The sequence below is a fragment of the Choloepus didactylus genome, chromosome 21 (genome assembly GCF_015220235.1).
Source record: "Choloepus didactylus isolate mChoDid1 chromosome 21, mChoDid1.pri, whole genome shotgun sequence".
Taxonomy (NCBI): domain Eukaryota; kingdom Metazoa; phylum Chordata; class Mammalia; order Pilosa; family Megalonychidae; genus Choloepus; species Choloepus didactylus.
This window is the reverse complement of record NC_051327.1, coordinates 44,263,662-44,285,296: the sequence shown is the minus strand read 5'-3', so window position 1 is coordinate 44,285,296 and position 21,635 is coordinate 44,263,662. Positions and strand designations below refer to the sequence as shown.

The following is a 21,635-nucleotide window of genomic DNA, read 5'->3' as shown; positions in this document are numbered from 1 at the left end:
GAAGATGGTGGTGATGGTATAGTGATGGTGGTGATGGCGATAGTGATGGTGATGGTGATGGTAATGGTGATGATGATGGTGGTGATGGCGATGATGGTGATAGCAGTGATGGTGACGGCAGTGATGATGGTGGTAACGGCAGTGATGGATGATGGTGGTGATGGCAGTGATGATGGTGATGAAGAATGTTAGAAGGCCCTCAGTTCATAAGACAGCAAAGTTGGGATGAGTCAAAGGAATCCTCAGGGTTCCTTTAAATGGCATTCTCCATCTTTTTTACAAAAATGGGACTTGCCACAGGCCCCAGGAACTTGTCTGCTATGTAAGATGAGGAATTCATTACTTGTGTCTTAGTGTTTCTGGCTACTGACCTTTCTAGTTCATGTGTTCAGCCTGAGAGGCCCTGGGACTTAGGGGTCTTGTCTGTTTAAAAAAAACCAATAGCAGCTAGCTTTGAACTCTGCCCGAGCTCTCATCCAAACCTGTGTTTGTGTCTGCAGGACTGGAACGTCACGTGGTACACTGATAACCCTGACTTCACCAAGTGCTTTCAGAACACCGTCCTCGTGTGGGTGCCTTGTTTTTACCTCTGGGCCTGTTTCCCCTTCTACTTCCTGTATCTCTCCCGACATGACCGGGGCTACATTCAGATGACACACCTCAACAAAGCCAAAACTGTAAGTCACTTGGGGTTTCATTGTGCTGGAGCATGTGCATGTGCCTGAGTGGGTGGTGGTAGTTTAAAACTGACATTTCTCTTCTCTTTATCAGCCCCAAGTTCCTTTTTCTAGAAGCCAGAATAATAATGTAGTGAATAAAAGCTAGGTCTTTGCAGTGAGACATGGGTTCAGATCCCAGCTCTGCCACTTCCTGGACCCTTGAGCAAATTTCTTAACATCCCCAAGCCTCAGTTTCTCCACTTGTACAATGGGGTCAGTAGGATCTAGCTCAACGGATTGTAAGAAGGTCTTCCCCCCCACCAGGGATATCTCCGTTTAAAATGCCAATCACGTTTTGTCCTTTTATAGCTCAAAATCCCGCAGACAGTTTCCTACCACACCTGAACAAAATGTGGGAATCCTTACCATGGCACAGTGCGGTCCAGCTCCAGGCTGTCCTCGCCAGGCCCACAGAGCATGTTCCTGCCTCAGGGCCTTTGCACTTGCTGGTCCCACTGCCTGGATCCCTCTGCCCAAATACCAACCCTTCCATCTGTTTCCTCAGATGTCGTCTTCTTCGAGAGGCCTTCCGTGACCACCTTTATCCTACCTATTTATTACCTAGCATTTATTGCTACTTGGCATTAGATGATGTATTTTCAGTTTGTTTCTTGCCTGTTTCCTTCCAGCGGAATGTCAGCTCAATGAAAACGGAGACATTTGTCCTTTTTTGTCCATTGTTGTATCCCTAGAAGGGTGTGGTCCATACACACACGGTTGGGTCAATGTCAGTTACTGTGTGTGGGGGTCCTATGTGGGGGGCTGGGGTTGCAGATACAGATGGGCTGCAGGCTGAACTCTTGAGTTTTCAGGTGCTGGGAGAGTGGTGAGCAGACAGAGGTAGCTGGGCCTGGGCTGGGAGGGGTAGCCAGCTGGTCCTTGGGCAGTTACAGACCAGCACGTTATGGCGCAGGTGGCAGCTCCCCGAACCCAGGACTGGTCCATGCTCTAGAGCGCTGCATCCCAGGGCCATGGCTGATCATTTAGGGGTTGGCTGGCTCCCCTGGGGCTGGGTTTCCCGTGGGGATGACGGGGGAAATTCTGCTGATAATTCTTTTGTAAGATGCATATGTACTTCTCTTCCAGGCCTTGGGCTTTTTGCTTTGGATCGTCTGCTGGGCAGACCTCTTCTACTCTTTCTGGGAAAGAAATCGGGGTGTGTTCCTGGCCCCTGTGTTTCTGGTCAGCCCAACTCTCTTGGGCGTTACCATGGTAAGTGTGAGCTGGGCATGAAGCCCTCGGCCATCTGTCAGGTCCTGGGATGCCAAACTTAGTGGCTGGTATTTAAAGATGAGATGGTCTCACAGTAGAAGTCCAGAAAATCTGGCTTCTCTTGAAGAGTTTGAAGTCCTGGCAGCATTCAACTCCTAGTTTTTTATGGCAGCAGTCAGCTGGAGCTGAGGGATGGCTGCAGCCTTTAGGCGGGTTCTCTCATGTCCAGTTTGGCCACCACATCTTGTCACCCCCCAGCACTGAGGCTGAACACAGAGGCCGTTTTCCATTTGCTGTCCGTCCTCTATTCTGGCACTGGCTGCTTCAGTCGTTGTTATGAACTACCTGGGACCCACGTCCTCTTGAGTTTTCAGGCTCTGCGTAGAGGGGTGGGGATGCCAAGGGGAATAGGAAACTTCCCTTCCCCATGGGAGTCCACACTTTAGTGGGAGACCCAGGCAGAGAAACTCCTTTACGAATTACTGCTGACGTGTAAGTTGTGCCTACACGTGTGCCCAGCGCTGTTTTTGGTGTTTTGCGTATCTGAATTCATTTAATTTGTCCAAGAACCCCAATGAGTAGGTACTGTTTTGTCCCCGTTTACAGGTGAGGAAACTGAGGCACAGAGCGATTAAGTGTCCAGCTCATACGTGGCCGAGCAAGGGGTAGACCCTGGACACCACACTTTTAGCCTCTGCATTCTGCAGCCTCCAAGCTGCAATCCCAGCCTGGCGTGCTCTGAATTAACAGCTTCTCCCACACATGGGTCACCTGAAGATTCTAGAAGAATGTAGCCCTTGAGGGTTTTAGAATGAGGAGGGAGCAAGTTTGGGGTAGAATGTCCTGAGCAGAGAGAACAGTTTGTCCAAGAAAGGTTTGGAGGCTAAATAAAAGGGAGTTTCTGGGAAGGGAGGAGCACGAGCAGTTCCGCAAAGCAAGGACACGGAGTAGGGGTTGGGAGGGAGACGGTGGTTGGGAAAGGCAGGTCGGAGCGAGATGTGAAGGACTGAATTGTCACGGCTAACACTTACGGAGTTCTCTCGGTGCCAGGCCTCTTACATAATAACTCATTAAGTCCTCACATCAGTTAGAAGAAGTGTGTTTGCTCCTTATCCTCATTTTACAGATAAGCAAACTGAGGCCTGGAGAGTAAAGGGACTGGACCAAGGTCACTCAACCAGTGAGTTGTGGAGCTGGATTCGAGCCCCGTCTGTCTGGGCCGGCATCTGCTGCACTATATCTGTGAATGCTTGGGCTCTGTCATTTGATAGGGGCCTGTAAAGGGGGACCATTTTTTGATTGGAGTAGCTCTGAGTCCTTACCCTGTCCCTGGTACTGGTCTTTTGTTATTTGTTCTGTGACACTGGGCCCAGGTGTGAGATGGGCTGAGGGCCACCTGGCTTTGACCGTGGGGCTCTTGAGCTGGGCTGGCCAAGAGGTGAGCTGCCCTGTGGGAGCCTTTGGCCTTGCTCCCAGCCTGAGGGCTCCATGGTGGAAGGAGGGACCAGCCCTGCTGTTAATTCTGCAGGAAAAGTCTCTCTGGGAATGGGACTACCCAGGCACAGGCATCGGGTTGGGGGGATGGGGGTGGGTGGGAGGCACTCAGCAAATACTCTTTTATCTCTGCCCTGTGCCAGGAATTGAGATAAACAGACACACTTCCTGTCCTCCCGGACATAGCTGTACATAGACATTTGCTTAAAATGGACCAAATGTTTACATGTGTGCCAACCGCTGTGGGGGTGAAGTAAAGTGAACTCGGTTTTTGGTCTGGGGGCCTAGGGTGGGCTTCCCCGAGGAAGGGTCCACAGAGCTGAGGCCTAAAGGATGAGCAGGAAGTGATAATGTTGAAAGGGCTGGTGCAGAAGACCTGCGGCTGGAGAGAAGGGCATATGCAGAAGTCCTGGGGTCGGAAGGAAAATTGCGAGGTCTCTGTGGCTGGAACAGAGTGAGGAGGGGAGCCGGGGAGATGAGAACGGGGAAGGGGGCAGAGGCCAGACCCCGGAGGACCTTGAGCATCTGGGAAAGTGGGTTTTGTCTTGTTTTGTTTCATTTTTTAATGCTAAGTCTGAGGTTCTAAACCTTTTTTTTTGCATGTGCCATGGACCCTTTTGGCAGTCTGATCTCCGAATACTGTTTTTAAAAACATAAAATAGGATTACAAAAGAGAGCAGTTGTAGACACACACAAAAGGTTTTGTTACATGCATTTGTATTTTTACTTGAGGTTTAATTACATACAGTAAAATTTACCTGTTTTAGTGTTCAGTTCTGTGAATTTTGACGTGTGCATAGTCATGTAAGCACTGTCTCCACAATCCAGATGTGGAATTGCTCCACTCCCCTCACGTGTTCTCCTGTTTCTTCATCCTTCCCCGTGCCAGCCCCCAGCCTCCAGCCCCTGGCAAGCACTGATCTGCTTTCTGTTGCGGTGGCTTTGCCTGTTCCCGAACATCGTAGGCTGGAATCGTGCAGGATGTAGCTCTTTGAGTCTGGGTTCTTGGAAGCATCTGCAGCTCAGCCCTGGTGTTGTGTGTATCAAAAGTTCTTTTGTTGTTGTCGAGTAGCGTTGGATTGTATGGCCGCTCCACAGATTGTTCACCCTTTCCTCAGCTGCAGGACATTTGGTCGGGTAGCCAATTAGATTTAAATACAGTTATTAAAATATCACAAAACAAACTTGTGTGAAAATACATGTGCTTCTCAGATCCATGCTTTGACAAGATCTCACTCCGTAATTTCCAAGTAGTGATGAACGCAAGTGAGAGAGACAGCTTCCGCTCTCACGATGGGATATGAAAACAGCTGTGATTTCTGTTGGTGACAAGTTCCCAGGTTCTAGTAACACTATTGTTGGTTTGTTGCTGATTGGAGGTGCTGACTGGAGAAAGGAAAGAGATACTCTTTTCCCATCCAGCCTCACAGACCCCTGGGTCCTAGCCACAGCGCGAACTGGAGCCCTAGGTTAACCCCCCCCCCCCCCCCACCTTACAGGGAAGGGCTTTGAGCAGGGGTGTGGAGGGCCTGGTTCTGCATTTTTAACGCTGTCTGTGGCTTCCTAGTGGGGAATGGGTCGTAAGAGGCGGAAGTGGCAGCCAGGAGACCTGTGGGGGCAGTTAGGGTCACCCAGGAGCGAGGCGGTGGAGGCTGGGACCAGCGTGAACGGTGGTCAACCAGAGACAGCCCTTCAAGGTGGGAGGAACCGAGGAAGAACCAGGAGAACAGACGGACAGATGTGACTCGGGCCCGACCGTCTCCTGAGGAGTCTAGCTCCTGACCCAGCCTTGGGGATTTGCCTCTTGAAGACAGCACTGTCCATCTGGGGAATGGCTGTGGTGTTTTCTTCTTTCAAGGAAAAGCGGTTTTGTTGTTTAGTTTCCCTCCCTGATTACTATGGGGATACTCGCCCCGAGTATCAGGAATGAAATAAAAACCCCACAAGAAATCCCTCCACCGTTGTCCCGATCAAGTTCCTCAGAGATGAGGTGCGTGACCTGAGGCAGATGGGACCTCCCTCTGCACCTTCATTTCCTCAACCGCAAAACGGGGTTAAGAACGGTCCCCCTTATGGGGCTGAGGGGTGCGCTGAGAGTGCACGCGTGTAAATGGCCTCACGCCAGGTGAACAGAGCAGGCGCGCAGTCAGTGCCTAGGGAAGGACCAGCGATGGTTGGGTCTGGGATTTGAACCCTGGTCTTTCTGGCTCAAAATCAAGTGTTGAACTATGGCCTGCTGTTTGTTCATGTCAATAAAGTTTTATTGGGACACAGTCACGCATGCTCATTTACATATTAAAATGACTGCATTTGCACTTCAGTGGAGGAGTCCGGTAGTTACCGTGGAGACCATATGGCCCATATGGTACTCTCTGGCCCTTTCCAGAAAATGAGCACCAACCTCCGCTTGGAACACAACTTTCTCCTGACCTTTCTAGATCAAGATCTCATCTTGTTAAATTCCCACAGCTCCCAAGTGGGTGCAGTCGCCATCCCCATGTTGCAGATGAGCCTGGGGCTGCAGCCAGGCGTTCCCGGGAAAGTTCTTGCACCACCGGGCAGCCCTCGCCGTGGGGGCTCGGGCTTCAGACATTCTGGTGACCCCTTGTACGCTTCTCTCTTCCAGCTGCTCGCTACCTTTTTAATTCAGCTGGAGAGGAGGAAGGGAGTCCAGTCCTCAGGAATCATGCTCACTTTCTGGCTCGTAGCCCTCCTGTGTGCCACTGCCATCTTGAGATCCAAAATCATGGCTGCCTTGAAAGAGGTGAGTTGTGGTCTCATTCTTTGTCTTCCTTCAAACCCTTGGCCGAGACCCTTGTTCCCTCTGGCTTGTATGGAAATCGTGTGTTTCCATGGAAACCAGGGAATGGGTATATCCCATGGGCCTGGTTTCTTAGCCTGGTATTTTCTTTCCCCATCAGATCCTCACAAAAGGCAGCTCCAGCCTTTGTTCTAGAACTTTCTCTTCTGGGTCCCACTTGTCTGTGTAGCTTTATGTAGCCCTGTGTGGGTCCTATAACGGCAAGAGCCATGGGAAATACAGTGCCACATTTGAGCCTCTGGCAGCAGCAGACAGCAAGGCAAAATCTGCTCTGAGCATCTTCAGTCTGGAACAGAGCTGAGCTGGGACCGGTGTTTGCAGAGAGGCTGTTGTCCCCAAGAGGCCCTAGACTTGTCCCCACATTACCTTTGTGCCACCAGCTGCTCCTCTGGCTGCAGGACTTGTTTACCTTGGCTGCTGGGTGCTGGGCCGAGTGATTTTGAAGAATGTGTGCCTTTAGAAAGAAGCCTTCTGTTCCCTGCCATCTTTGTGCTAAGCCAAGGAAGGAAAAGAAACTGAACATTTATCAAGCGCCTGCAGTGTACAGCATAGGCTATCTTCTGGTAGCCCCTATAATAGTGACGCCAGCTAACATTTATTGAGCCCATGTTTACCAAGTGGCAGGCTGTTTACAAAGTGGCAGGCAGGGGCTGAGTGTTCTTCATGAATAATCTTACCGACTTCTTACAATTACTCAGACAGGGGCCCTCACCTTTGGCACTCTTGACCTTGGGTCCGAATAATTCTTTGCTTTAGGTATTTGTCCTGTGTGTTGACGATGTTTAGCATCATCCCTGGCCTGTAGATGCCAGCAGCAACCCCCTGTCCCCCGTTATGGCAACCCAAACTGTCTCCAGTTATTGCCAGATATCCCCTGGGGGGCAGATACCCCCAGTGAGAACCTCTGCTCCCATGATGCCCTTTTGAGGATGAGGAAACTGAAACACAGAGAGGTTAAGTCAGAGCAGAGCCAGCTTTGAATGTGGGCCAGTTTCACTCCAAGCCTGGGGCCTCCCCCCGCCACCTGGGACCCCTCACCGGGAGATGGGGAGCAGTGTGGACCCCACCACAATAGAGCTGTCTTTCTCGTGCCGTATCCCCAGTGGGGGGGTGGCTGGGACGCACTTGAGAGTGGGTCTGAGGTGGGCACTGCTGCAGCCTGCTCTCCCGGCCCTGCAAACTGCCTCTGGAAAGTGATCTTTTCTTTCTCCCTCCTTTCCTCCTCTTCAGGATGCCCAAGTCGACGTGTTTCGCAACATCACTTTCTACATTTACTTTTCCCTTGTGCTGATTCAGCTCGTGTTGTCCTGTTTCTCAGACCGCTTACCTCTGTTCTCAGAAACCATCAACGACCCCGTAAGTGTAACCGTGGAGACACCCGTGAGTAAGCGTAGTGGGGGGTGGGGGAGGTGGTACATGTGCGAGAAGCGTATATTATACCAGCTAGCATTTGCTGGGTACGTGTTCTGATCCATCTGGGATCTCATTCCATTCTCCAGTAATGCCAGGGGATGGGTAGAATCATGCTCCCCACTTTACAGATGGGAAAATTGAGGCTTGGACTTGCCTGGGGTGGCTTAGGGAGAGTTGGCTCCATAGATGCAAACTGTTCCTTCCTTCCCTACCTCCTTTCCTTCTCCTCTCTTTCCCTCCCTCCTTCCCCACTTCTTTCTTCTCTCCTTCCCTTTTCCTTCTCCTCCTCTTCCTCCTCCTCCTCCTTCCCTCCCTCTCTTTCCTTTCAGTGAATACTAAGTACCAGGCCCTTCTCTGGACACTGGGGCTGTAGCAGTGAATGAAACAGAGTTCTCGCCTAGTCGATGCTTGTGTTGTCATGGGGGAAGACAGCAGTAAGCCAGGAGCGAAATGTGTATCAGACTAAGGACACAGAGAATGGTGGTTGGGGACTGTATGCAGTGTTTGATGAGAGAGATCAGGGAAGGCCTCTCTGATATTGAGCAGAGGCCTGAAGGAGTGAGGTAGGGAGCAAGCTGTGCAAATACCCAGAGGAATCAGGTTACAGGCAGGGGAGCAGCATGTGCAAAGGCCCTGGGGTGGGTGCAAAAGCCCTGGGGCGGGAGCCGTGGTGGCCTGTGGAAGGAATGGCAAGGAAGGCAAGGGGCTGGGCAGCAGGCAGGGGGAGAGCGCTAAGATCTGAGGTCTGCGAGATGAGGCCCCTCTGGAAGGAAGGCCTCTCACCTTGTAGCCCTGGCCAGCTGTTTGGATTTGATTCTGTGCTAGGAGAAGCCTTGGAACATTTATTTGAGGCTGTGTTCATGGTTAGTCAGCTGTTAAGTGGTGGAATTGCAGCTGGAGCCATTTTCAGCTGCTGTGGTTCTGTTGGGTTTGGCCCGAACATCAGTAAGGGGCTGAGGCTGCCTTTACGGGGGATGAAAAGCCTTGTGAGGGGGCCAGCCCGGAGGGGAGATTGACGCTGGCCAAGAGATTTTTAGAGATTGGAGTACTAGTGCATGTTCTGAGGGGCCCCATTCCTGGATTTACCTGCTCGAGGAGTAACTGGGTTGCAGAAATCAGCAAAGTATGTGTTCATATGTGTTTGTGTTCATATATTTTTGTGCATGCTGTGTGTGTCTTGTGTATATGCCTGTGTTTGTGTTCATGCACTTAAATGTGTAGTCGTGTGTGTTTGAGTTGATGTGTTTGTGTGTGTGCTTGTATGTACATTTTCATACACAAGTTTTTATGTTTGCATGCATGCATTTGTGTGCACGTTTGTTCATGCATGTCTTTCGTGAGTATGTTTGTGTGTTCATGTGTGTGTATGTGTGTGTACAGAGTTCCCAGGGACAGTGACCGTGCCCGGGGCACCCACAGTCCACACCCTGCCCACAGCACAGTTGTTCGTAGCATTTCTCGCCCTGGTGTGCCTGGCTGTGGGTGTGCTGCGGGAGTGTCCCCATTAGGGAACATTTATTAAATGTCATGCTGATCTGCAGAGCAGGGGACTGCAGCAAACAAGTCATACCCACTTCAGGGCCGACGGACCTTGCAGAGTTCCCAGGGAAACTGGATCCGGGCGGGCTGACCAGCCGGGTGTGGGGACGGGTGGGAGTCACCTGACCATTCAGGCTGCTTCTGTGTGGCAGGAGGACAAGCCCTATTGCTGGGGACTGTCCCTCACTGCTTTATGGGCTGGGGGATTTCAGATTTCTGGTCCCATTTGGGGATCTGGATACAAATCCCTTCCACTTCTTTCTTGGCCTTGTGTGCATCAGGGCGGCTCACGGAGCTGGCTTGCCCTCCTTCTGTGCTTTCTGCTTTCCTGGCATCTGGGTCCGGGAGCTGCTATGCAGGCCTGGGGCAGTGTGGAGACACCCCTCCTCTTCTCCCCAGTCACGGTCCCTCATCTCCATGGCCTCCCCGCGGAGGTGGAAAACTGCTGTTGGCATCTTGTGCACGAGGCAAGGCAGATGGCAGATGACAGGTCAGGGAAGGACGCTTCACCGTCAGCTGGTGCTCTCTGTCTAGCCGGCCCGGCCTGTCCTCTGGTTTCCTTCTCAATCACTGGGTGGGTTTGCCCTTTGCTTTCTTGCCATCTGGAGCCTCGACCAGGGATTGGGAAACCACGGCCCACGGACCAAATCTGAGCCAAGCCTCTTTGTGTCGGCGAAGTAGTATTGGAACACAGCCAAGCCAGTTTGCTTATGTATTGGCAGTGGTGGCTTTGGGGCTGCAACGGCAGTCGAGTCATTGTGACAGAGGCCATCTGTCCGGCGGCCTCGAGCATTTACTTACCTGGCCCTGCAGAGAAGCCGTCTGCTGGCCCCTGTCTAGAACCTTCCTTTAGCTCTGCTCACTTTTTCTGTCTGTTTTTGTCTCCTTTCCATCATTCTAGGATTCTTTCTTCAGTGAAGGGCAAGGAAAGGGAATGGGTGTTTATTAAGTGCCTGCTGTATACCAGGCACTTTGCTAAGCTCTTCAGGGGCTGGTCTGTGGTGAGCTTGCTGCTGTTTCCCTGAGTGACAGAGGAGGAAATGGAGTCACAGAGAACAAAGAGCTTGGCCTGCTGGGATCAGCTGTGCTGCAGAATCATGTTGCCTCTTTTTTTTTTTTTCGTAATCTGCCGGAGAGCGGGGTCTTGGTTAAATAACAGTTTTGTGTTAGGATATGAGGGCCATAAGGCAAAGTCTATTCCTGTCACCTCGGTGCTGAGGAGGCCTAGCACATCGAGGCTTTAATGGTAACTCATTGTCATCATTGGGTTGTAAGGAGGATGGTTGGCACACGTGTGTTGTCTTTATGTTGTATGGGGCAGGCACTGGGCACACATCTCGCTCTCGTCTTGTGTGGGGTGGATGTCAGCTCGCGTGTCTCAGTGAAGTGTTACATGGGATGGGCGCTTGCTGTTCAAGCCTCCTTTAAGGCTGGGATCTGCCCCAGCTCCCATGAAGTCCGAGTAAGTTCCCCTCCTGCCTTTACCCTCCCCTGAGCTCATCGGGAGGGAAGCGAAGGGGATGAACATAGATGAGCACCTGTGAAAGCCTGGCACGGCACACAGAGCTCTCGCTATCCTTCACATTCTGCTACTCAGAGAGGGTCCCGGGACCAGCAGCATCGGCCTCGCCTGGGAGCTTGCTGGAAATGCAGACTCTCAGGCCCTGCCCCAGACCTCCTGAATCGGGGTCTGCATTTTAGCAGCATCCCCAGGTGTTCATGAGCACAGTGAAGTTTGAGAAGCACCTACTGGCTTAAACCACACGATAGCCTGGAGAAGGCGCTGGTTTGACTTTCTCTTTCAAGTCTGAAGGAATTGTAGCTCCTAGAGGTTGAGCAGTCGGACCCTAGCTTATGCCTAAATCCGATGGTTGAGGCAGGAGGGTGTGATGGAGGAGGAGCTGCATTTTGGAGTCAGGCAGACTGAAAACCGGGTTGCTTTATTCTTTAACAGACATGTATCAAGCCCCTGTTGTGTACTGTGCTCACTGCTGGGGACGCATGGTTCATGCCTTGCTCTGGTTATCTATTATTCCATAACAAGCCACTGAGTCTGTTGGAATCAAATAACAGTTTATCATGATGCTAAGCAGTCCTGGGTGTTGTCCGGCTCAGCTGGGAGGTCCTCACTCGGAGTCTCTCTGCAGTTGCAGTTAGACATTGGCTGGGGCTCGTGCCATCTCGACGGCGTCTGCACGCACACGTCTGGCTGTTCATGCTGGTCACTGGCTGGGACCACAGCCGGGACTGGGGGCCAGGCTACCACCGCCAGGCCCCTTCTTGTGGTCTGGGCTTCCTTACCCCATGGCCGCCAGGTTCTAAGAGTGAGTGTTCTGAGAGAAAGAGAACCAGGTGGGAGCTGTATTACTTTCTGTGACCTGGGCCTGGAAGTCACCCAGTGTCCCTCCTGCCAGGCTTTATTGCTTGGGGCAGCCACAAGGTCTGCCTGGGTGCAAGGGGCATGGCCTGGTCATGGTGGAAGCGGAGCAGGGGAGGTGGCAATTACTGCCCTGGCCAGCTTTGGAGAGTGCGGTCGTGGCCCTCTGGAACTTGCGGTGTTACTGGGGAGGCAGTCATGGAGCTGATCAACAGATACCAAGCTGTGTGATCCAGTTGAGCTGAGGGCTGGGAAGATAGGCACCAGGTTTACGTGAGAACCAGCTGGATTTGTGACTTTGGGTCGTTGCGCCTTTCCGCGCCTCTGACCTCCTCTTGAAAAACAGGGCCGGGCTTGGTTTGATGTGTGCCTCCCACGCCCCTCCAAGGCCTGTGATCTGGGGAGGGGGGTGCCGTCAGGGCTCTTCTTGGCTTTTCTCTCCATCACCTTCTGGATGGAGCCTGAAAGGTGGGGAGGACCTGAGAGCAGCAGTGGGTGAGCACATGTGCTTGTCCAGCCTGAAAGGTGGGGAGGACCTGAGAGCAGCAGTGGGTGAGCACATGTGCTTGTCCTCGGAGAGCGTGGTCAGCCAGGCCCTGGGTCAGCCTGGGCCAGGCATCGCCTACGTGTGGGCCGCAAGGCTCAGCAACGCCGGGCATCTGAGTCACTGAGTCGGGCACTCTCGCCAGCTGGCTGTGCTCCCATGTCATGACTCAGATGCTGTTCAGGCCCTGTTTTCTCTGTGGGGCCCTTCTCCTGTCTGTGCTCCCCACCCTGGGCTGATGGGGCTTCTGGAAGCCTGGGTGTCGGCTCCCTGAGCCTCACAGGGTTTTCCCGAGGCTCCTGCCTGTTCCCCAGCCTTCTTCTTCTGCTGGCAGCAAGGCTGAGGGCAGGGGCCGGGGGTTCCATTTGCAGATTGGAGGAGGGGTTTGGATTTAGGGCTCAATCCATTTAGAGCCTTGCTCCTCAAAGTGTAGCCCTTGGACTGGCAGCATCAGCCTCACCTGGGAGTTTGTTAGAAATGTACAGTCGCAGTCCCTGCCCCAGACATACCCAGTGAGAGTCTCATTTTAACAAGCTGCCCAGTTTGGAGTACAAGGTATTTTTGTTGCCATCCATAAAATGTAGAATATTTTTTCCAACATTTTATGGTCATTTTCAAAGCTCCGAAGAGTTGAAATAATTGTGCAGTAAATCCCTATATACTTAGCATGTAGATTCTACAATCAACTTTTTGCTAACCATGCTTTATCACATGTCCAGCCAGCCACCCAGCCAGCCAGCTAATTTTTTTTGGTGCCTGAACTGTACTTTGAAATACATCAGTATCCTTTACTCAAACACTTCAGCCTTCAAATCATTAGCTGAAATTTAATGTTTGTTTGCTGTGTTTGGGGGAGGGGGTAAAATTTACAAACAATGAAATTTCACACATCTTAAGTTACCTCCTGATAAATTTTGACAAATGAATATATTAGAGTAACTCAAGCCCCTCCCAAGATACAGAACGTTACCGAGGGCCCAGAAAGTTCCCTCATGCCCCTTCCCTGCCATCTCCAATCCTTGCCCCCAGAGGCCTCGCTGTTCTTTAGCCTGCTTTCAAAAGCATTGTAAATAAATGCCTTTTGCTCTCTCTCTGTTGTATTTCCGGTCATTTAGTAATGCTCCCTGGTGCCGGGGCTGAGCTGGGCTCTGGGGACCTAGAAAGGAGCAAGATATGAAAGCTTCCCTCGAGGAGGAATGGAGGAAGGGGCAGCAGGCAGTAGATGCTCCGGGGGCTTGAGAAGCAGCTGGAACTCAGCCTGGGCTCCCGGGGCAGCCTCCGGGAATGAGAGGTGTGCGTGGGGCACAGGAGCAGACGGGGATGCTCCCGGCAGAGGACCCGGCATGTGCAAAGGGCCTGTGATGTGCTGGAAATTGTGCATGTTTGGGGGACCCCTGGGGTCCTCCCTGACTGGGTTGGAGGGGCCCAGCTGTGAGGGAGAGACAGGGTGAGCCAGGGAGCTGGGCATGAAGGATCAAGCGTAGAACTGTGTGGCACAAGAAGAACTTGGAATTTTAACCTGCCAGGTGAGAACCAGTGAAAAATTTTTTAGCGGGAAGTGACTCGCTCTGATTGGACATGCCTTGGGGGATCCCTTGGACATGGGAGGCGGAAGGTAGGGGTGTCTTTAGGAAGTCGTCACAGGAGTCCTGGCTGGCAGGGAGTAAGGCTGAGCCAGGACAGTGACTGATGCTGTGTGCACTAGAATGTCAAAAACCAGGAAAGGAGAATGGACAGGTTAATGGAGAATGGGCAGCTGGGTACAGGAGAGCCAGAAAGACTTTGGAGGCATCCATTCCAACCTCCTCATTTTACCGATGAGGAAACTGAGACCCTGGGCAGGGAGGTGATTTGCACAGCGAGTAAGTGCCAGAGCCCACGAATCACCAGTGTTCACCTTGTACCAACGAATCTCTTATTTTAGGGCAGTTAGGTTGGTCCAACCAATAACAAGAGCAGCTCAGTGTACTGTTTCTTTATCACTTTATTTAATCTTCACGGCAAGCATCTGAGGCAAGGCTGTCAGTATTCCCGCTTTATAGAAAAGGACACCAAGGGTCAGAGAGGTAATGTAGCTTGCCTGAGTTCGCAAGTCTGGAGCTGGAGCCCTCCCACTGGACTTGAGAAGGCATCACCTGGAGGGCTTGTTAAACCTGAGATTGCCGGGCCCTACCCCCAGGGTTGCTGATTCCTAGGTCTGGTCTGGGACCCGAGCATTTGCTGCTCTAACAAGCTCGCATGTGGTGCTGATACTGGCGCTCGGGGCCCACACTTAGAAGCACTGCTCTAAGCTGTATTGCTTCCCACCTCCCTCACTGTTGGGTGTTTGGGTGTGTGTGGGGGACACCCAGAGAATTTCTGAAAAACAGGCCAAAGTGCTTAAAGACCCAAAAAAGTCCCCAAACTGTCCTGTGCAAGGAAATGGTCAGTTCTCAGAGAACTGGTGCCTGGGGCCATTGCTCCAAATTGGTTTTAAACCTGGTGGCTTCTGGCCAGATCTCCTGGCTCAGGCCAAATACTAGTGCCAAAAACCTAAGCTCTCTTTGTTTGCCTAAGTCAGATTTTCCCCTCCTTCTGCCTTCTACCAGGAATTGTCTGAATTATTTTCATTTCTAAATTATTGGGGGCAGGGGGAGTGACAAATTAATAAGCCTCTTTCATCCCATCTGGGGCAGGAGTGCTCCACTCCAGGCGCAGAGCCTGGGAAGTCCCCAGCTGCTGGCAGCTCTGTATTTTGACACTTAATGAATTACTTCAGAAAGTTCTGCTTGATGTCGGTTGAAATGGAATATTTCATGGGTCATCATCTTGGGGCCTTTTTTTAGAAATCCTTCCTTGGCTACACCAGAACTCTAGTGATCCTTGTTAGCAAAGAAGGCCTCTGTATCACACAGGGCCCTCTGTACACTGGCTGCTTTCCTGTGCTAATTAAGTGTGTATGCGGGTGGGTTGGTGGCATGTGTCAGCCCATGTGGCATGATCTTTTAAATCAGCTTCTGGATCAAGCACAGGGAGGAGATTCCGGGAGAAGAATTGGACAAAACTCATGTCGCTTGCAAATTAGAACCTGAAATGTGCTCGTAATAAGTTCATGTTGGTAACATTTGCCTGGTGAATTTTCTCCCAGTGGCTGGGGATGCAGTTTTACTAGCCTGAGATGGGGGCTAATCTTTTTCAAAAAAAACTCTGGGGCATGCTTTCCTATGGTCTCAGAAGTAAGACTCCATTCTGTACAGTTGGGTCCAGAAGGCATGAGTGTTCCTTAAATTAGGCAGTTGACAGGTTGCTTCATTCTGATCTGTAGCTGGTGCCTGATTTTGAAAGAAAGCCAGGATTTGTGAAGCCCCTGTGTGTGTGTGTGTGTGTGTGTGTGTGTGTGTGTGTAGAGAGAGAGAGAGAGAGAGAGAGAGAGAGAGAGAGAGAGAGAGAGAGAGAGAGGGAGAGAGAGGGAGAGAGAGAGAGGGAGAGAGAGAGAGAGAGAGAGAGAGAGAGAGAGAGAGAGAGAGAGGGATCCCCACACCCTGCTTTCTGCAAACTGATGCAGCCTGTGGGCCTTGGGGCTCAGGGGTCTAGTTGAGCTGGGCACGGCTGCATTTCAGCCCTGACTTGCCCCCTCTGCGGGCATCTTTGTGCGAGGTGCCCCTTGCATGTCTGTACTCTGTGTTGATGCCAGGGCTGGAAGAAGGCTGGATTTGGGGTCAGAAGACCTTCATTTGAGCCCTGGCATCACTCCTTAATTAATCAGTGTGTCCTAGGCTGCTTGAGGTTTGATGTAAAGTAGCAGCTGGCAAACGGTTTCTGTAAAGTATTCTGTAAATACCTTAGGCTTTGCTGCCCATGCAGGCTCTCTGTCCCTGTCACTCAACTCTCCCTTTGTAGTGAGAAAGCAGCCCTGGACCATATTGTGAAGGCATGGGCCTGGCGGTGTTCCAGCAAAACTTTATTTACACAAACAAGCGGCCAACCCGTGAGCTGTAGTTTTGCCCACCCTGATGTACTGCTTGCTTCGTCGTGAATGGGCCTACAAGAAATGAAAGCCAGTTACTATTTTTGCTATTATTCTTATTAATGACAATCCTGTTTCTTGAGCTCTTTGCATGTGCTGAGCAGTATTCTAAGTTTTTAACGTGTTATCTCATTTAATCTCATCATCACCGTGGGATGTGCTCAAGGTGCCACAGCTAGTAAAGGGCCGGGCTGGGATTCAAACCCTCCCTCTTGACGCTGTATTCTGCCTCACCCATAAGCCACCCCTCTGCCCCCCTCCCACCCCAGTCTTCACTCTCACACCCTGTGTTTTTCCTTTGTTGCACCTCCCACGGGTACAGTTATGTATTTATTTGCGTCTTGGCTTGTTTGCTGTCCATCTCCCTCCGAGGTGGGGAACTGCATGGGGCAGGGCCTCGCTATCTTGCTCCCAGCCCTCTCCCTGCCACCTGGTCCGCGTCTGGGCATGGAAGCAGGTCCTCCCACAGTGTTTGCTTAAGAAGTGGGTGAGTCACTGCCAGCTGTGCACCACCTCCTGGTCCCTTCTCTGGCACAACTCAGCCTTTCGTACTTGGTAGGACTTAGGATGCAGTTGACGCAGATTCGTGATTCTCTGATAACCTACCCGCTGAAGGTGGGAGTGGGCAGGCCTGTGGGCAGTGAGGTGTGGACTCTTCCGGAAGAAAAACCAGCCTGCAATGAAACATCTTCCACCCAGCCTGCCACGTACCGCCACCTCCTCCACTGATCATCGTGGGAAAATTCCAATTTACGCAGTCCCACAGGTCTCATTTCTCTTGCTCCTCCGTCAGTCCTGTGTAGTAGACTGGGCAAGCAGAATCATCACCCTCTTTTTCCAGATGAGAAAACCCAGGGCTTTGAGGTGAAGTGACTCACCCAAGGTCATTCAGCTAGAAAATGGCTGGGATTTGAACCCAGGTCCATCTGACTCCACCGTCTGAGCTCACTCTGCTTTAGGTTGGGCTGGGATACAGGTCTGTGCATCAGCTGCAGCCGAGTGAAAATACACCAATGCCTGGTCTCCACCTCAGAGATTCTGATTTAGTTGACCGGGGTGGGGGGCGGTTAGGACCTGGGTACCTGCCTTTTAACTAGTTCCCCAGGTGATTCTGGTGGGCAGCCAGGCCTGGGAACTTCCCCATCCCTCACAGCCCCAGACTGGAGCCTGGGGCTATTGTCAGCCCCGGTTGCATACTTGAATCTTTGGAGCGGGGTTTGTCGCTTGGAAACTCAAATATATACAAAAGTAGACAGCATATGTTGGAAAAACAGCTGGCACTGATAGACTTGATCAGTGCACGGTTGCCGCAAACCTTCAATTTGGAAAAAATGCAATGTCTGCAAAGCACAATAAAGTGAAGTGCAATTAAAAAAAAAACAGTAGACAGCATAATGTAAAGAACTGCTATGTACCCTTCACTCTGCATCACATGTGTAAATATCTCAGTATGTCTCTTCTAAAGATAAGGAGGTTTTGGTTTGTTTTTAATAACTGTTTATTTTTGAAACATTGGAACTCCTAAGTTGCAAAGGTAGTAGAGTTCCCATGTACCCTTCTCCCTAACTTCCCCTAATCCTGAAAAGAGCTTTCAAACCTGAAAGATAAGGATTTTTTAAAATGTAAGTACAATACCATTTTCTTGCCTAAAAATGTTAATAATAATTCCTTAATATCCAATATCCCAGTACTTTGTTGTGGGTGCAAAAGGGTGCATTCCTACGTTATGTGGTTCTTTTTTTTATTTAGTAGTGGCAATATTTCAGTGAGAAGATACTTCTTCTCATCTCTTTGGCTGCCCCGTGGTGGGGTTCATATAGAAAAGGTGGGGAGCATGCTTGGCTCTCTCCCTTTTTCTGTTTGCAAAATAAAGAGTTGGCTTGTGGGCACCCTTCATCCGTGACCAAGGTGCTTTCCTTTCTTTCTGTTATCAACATGGGCCTTGTGCATTTAAGGATATGTGGTTTGCTTCAGCCAGTTGCACTTACTGTTTTCCTTGAAGCTCACATCATCCCATTTTTGGCCAGTAGGAACCCCTTCTAGTTGTTTCTGAGTTGCTTGTAACACCCGACCCATCTTTAGTTTCCTTCTATGGGGTGTGACAAGATGATGTTCTAGGCGCATCTTGTGCATTTCCTGCCCCAGCCACTTCACCAAAGGAGAATCTGGGAGTTAAAAACAAAAACAGAAACTGATGGCCTGGTCCCATCCCAAACCAGTTTCATCGGAAACTCTGAGGGGGTGGGGCCTGGGATGTGGTAATTTTTAAAAGCACTTCCATGCTTTTCCATGGAAAACCACTTGGGTAGAGAATGCTGTCTTCAGAGGCTCTCGTCTCTGCAGAATGCTAGAACGTTAAGTGGCCTCCTTCCTAAAGGTTTCCTGTGGTATCCCTGCCCCCCCACTTTACTGTCAGTCTCCAATCCCTATATTTCAGAATTTAGACCTGGGTTTATTGGCAGTGAAAGCTGTCCTTTATGTGTACTCCCATATGCTGATGTCCCCTTCCTTGTCTTTCTGTGTTGAGCTGGGAGTTATCTCCGGGTCTCTGGGAAAGGGGTTCTGTGAAGCTTGCTTCTTGGATTCTGTCAGTGACTTCCCATTGCTCTTAAGATCAAAACTCCTGATGTGTATAGTTGCGTGTGACTTCCAGTATAGAGTGCTCAGACCCCCTCTTCCTTCTACCGCAGAGCCTTTGCACATACTGTCCCTGCTGCTGGGTCTGCCTGATCCCTGTACTTTATTTCACTTAGTTACCTTCTATTCACACTTCGGATGCCAGCTTGAGCTTCAGAAGCCTTCCCTGAGCCCCCTGTAAACTAGGTCAGCCCCCACCCACTCAGGTGGTCTTATTGGTAAGATTTCCCTCTCTCAGGGCACATACTGCCGTGGCGGTTTTACAGTCAGTTGTGTGATCATTACTAACATCTGTCTCTGGAGACTGCCTGCGAGGGGCTTGCATCCTGTCTCCACCACATTCCAGCTATGGGACCTCAGGCAGGTCATCTTACCTCCTGTTCCTGCGTTTCTTTAAGTGCAAAATGGGGGGCGATCTATTACCTACACTGTAGGGTAACCACGAGGATTAAATGAGATAACTTACTTGAGATGCTAAGAACAGAACTAGCTGGTAGAGAATGTTAGTGAGCATTATCGTTGGAATTACCCTTGGAGACCACAGGCTCTGTTGGTTCAGATCTGTAAGCACGGTCCCTGGCACACAGTAGGCCCTCAGGAAATATTTGCTGGGTGACACTGGAGGAGCCTCCATGAGTTGCTTTCAAGGCTGGGCCTCAGGAGAGAAGTCCATTTGGGGTGCACGTCAGCGGTGAGGGGGCTGGCGGTCCTTCTGGAGGAAGAGGGGGCTGCTGCCTGCTCCTCGCTGAGCTCTGGCACAGATGAAAAGTTTAATCATGTCTTTTCCTTTTCCTCCCTACCTTGTGTTTTCTCTCGGTCAGAATCCTTGCCCGGAATCCGGTGCCTCCTTCCTTTCCAGGATCACCTTCTGGTGGATCACAGGGTAAGCTCGGGCTGGGCAGTGAGCAATGAGGGTGCGGCTTGGGCCCCCCCATCTCCTTGCCGTCTCTTACCCCCCCACTTCTTTGCTTACCTGGCAGAGTAGGGTCCTGGTCTCCCCAGCGCTGGCCCCAGGAGCTTGAACTACAGCCTTTTAGATGCATGAACCTCGAGATTCCCATTAGACCAGCCATTGGAAAGTGAACAGTTGAGTGACATCTGGTGCATGGTGCAACCACCATCTCCGTTTGTTTCAAAAACGTCACCCCGAAAGGAAGCCCTGTACCCATGAAGCAGTCACTCCCCCTTGCAAGCACCAATCTGCTTCCTGTGTCTATAGGTTTACTTTATATTGTGCAGGTTTTCAAACATGCAGACACTGGTATAATGAACCTCAAAAAACCCGTTACCTAGATTTAACGACTGTTAATGCTTTGCTGAATTTGTTTTACTTTTAAAAAATATATTTCAAAGTAAATTAGGGCCATCTTGCTGTTTCTCTCCTAAATATCCTGTATGCATCTCCAGAAAAAATAAGGCCATTTTCCTGCTAACAAAATACGACCTGATGTCCATCCACGTCCTGCTTTTCCCAGTTGTACAGCTGCCTTCGGTCGTGTTGGGCAGCCCTGCCGGCGTGGCATGAGGAGTGACCGCTGTCCTCCTCCTCATCTCAGAATCTCATTGCCCCCCTCGCCCTTGTGTTTGGCCCTAGGCTGATGGTCCAGGGCTACCGCCAACCCCTGGAGAGCACAGACCTCTGGTCCCTGAACAAGGAGGACACATCAGAAGAAGTCGTGCCTGTTTTGGTAAAGAACTGGAAGAAGGAATGTGCCAGGTCTAGGAAGTAAGTATGAGTCCTCTGGCCGTGGAGGGAGCCAGGCCCTCTCCAGGGTGACCCAGCCACCTGCCTACCCCTGTGGCCTGGGCGTGGGAGGGCCTGGATCCGGGCGTGCATCCCTGCAGCCCCACTTAGGGCTGCGCGATCCAGGCAAGGTGCTTAACCCTCTGTGCCGCAGTTGCCTCACCCACGAGTGGGGTGAAGTATCACATGTAGTTTGCAGTTAAGGTGGTTCGACTGTATGCACTAGGCAGGAAAGAAAAGAGAGAATTGTCTGCCGAGTGGGCGATGGATTCTGTTTGTATGGCCCGTGAGTCTGTCTGTCCCTGAGTTGGCCCCATTTCCCACGAAGCCTCTCCCAAGCACTTGGCATCCTGAGGTTTTCCGCTCCTTCGGGGTACGTGTGTTTGAACAGCACGGCAGCCACCCATCTCGTGGGGGTTCAGCCAGAGAAACACCATTAAGGGGAACTGGGACCGTGGCTCTTAGATGCTGTCCCATGGAAGCAGCTCGCTCCCCTAGGGCCTCTCTCAGCAGGTGTTTTGAGAAGTAGGCCAAGGCCTCCCTAGCACAGACCATATTTCATCCAAGCCAAGTTGCCAGTTGTAAGGTGCACCTTTATTTTATGTTCCCATAAGAAAGGACCGTGGCTGCCAGTTAAGCTAGGATGTGCCGTTGACTCGAGATGCACCCTGATTCCAGAGAAGCTAGAAGGTGAATGTTCCGGTTTGCTAATGCTGCCGATATGCAAAATACCACAAATGGATTGGCTTTTATAAAGAGCGTTTTTTTCGTTACAAAGTTGCAGTCTGAAGGCCATGAAAATGTCCAAACGAAGGCATCAACAGCAGGGTACCTTCACTGAAGAAAGGCCGTTGGCGTCTGGGAAAAAACACTGTTGGCTCAGAAGGCATGTGGCTGGTATCTGCTTGCTACTAGGTTGCATTTCAAAATGGCTTTCTCCCAGGATGTTTCTCTCTAAGCATCTGGGGGTATTCTCAGTTTCTCCCAGGCAAACTGGAGTAGCAAAAGTCTGCTTTCAATGGCCGTCTTCAAAATGTCTCTCTTGGCTGCAGCTCCAGCGTGTCACTCTCAGCTGCTCTCTAAAATATCGTTCTTAGCTGTTCTCAGCGCCTGCTGTCTATGAACTCTT

The 21,635-nt window shown here is 51.1% G+C and overlaps 1 protein-coding gene across 2 annotated transcripts in view; it reads left to right on the top strand.

Annotated features, from left to right (window-relative positions):
- ABCC1 (ATP binding cassette subfamily C member 1) overlaps positions 1 to 21,635 on the top strand; it is a 138,666-nt gene that overhangs the window by 37,537 nt on the left and 79,494 nt on the right. For both annotated transcript variants that reach the window (XM_037813648.1, XM_037813647.1), the window contains exons 2-7: positions 501 to 677; positions 1,806 to 1,931; positions 6,052 to 6,189; positions 7,477 to 7,602; positions 19,584 to 19,645; positions 20,357 to 20,488. In XM_037813648.1, the coding sequence (XP_037669576.1) occupies positions 501 to 677; positions 1,806 to 1,931; positions 6,052 to 6,189; positions 7,477 to 7,602; positions 19,584 to 19,645; positions 20,357 to 20,488 (761 nt within the window). The remainder of the gene's footprint in view (positions 1 to 500; positions 678 to 1,805; positions 1,932 to 6,051; positions 6,190 to 7,476; positions 7,603 to 19,583; positions 19,646 to 20,356; positions 20,489 to 21,635) is intronic.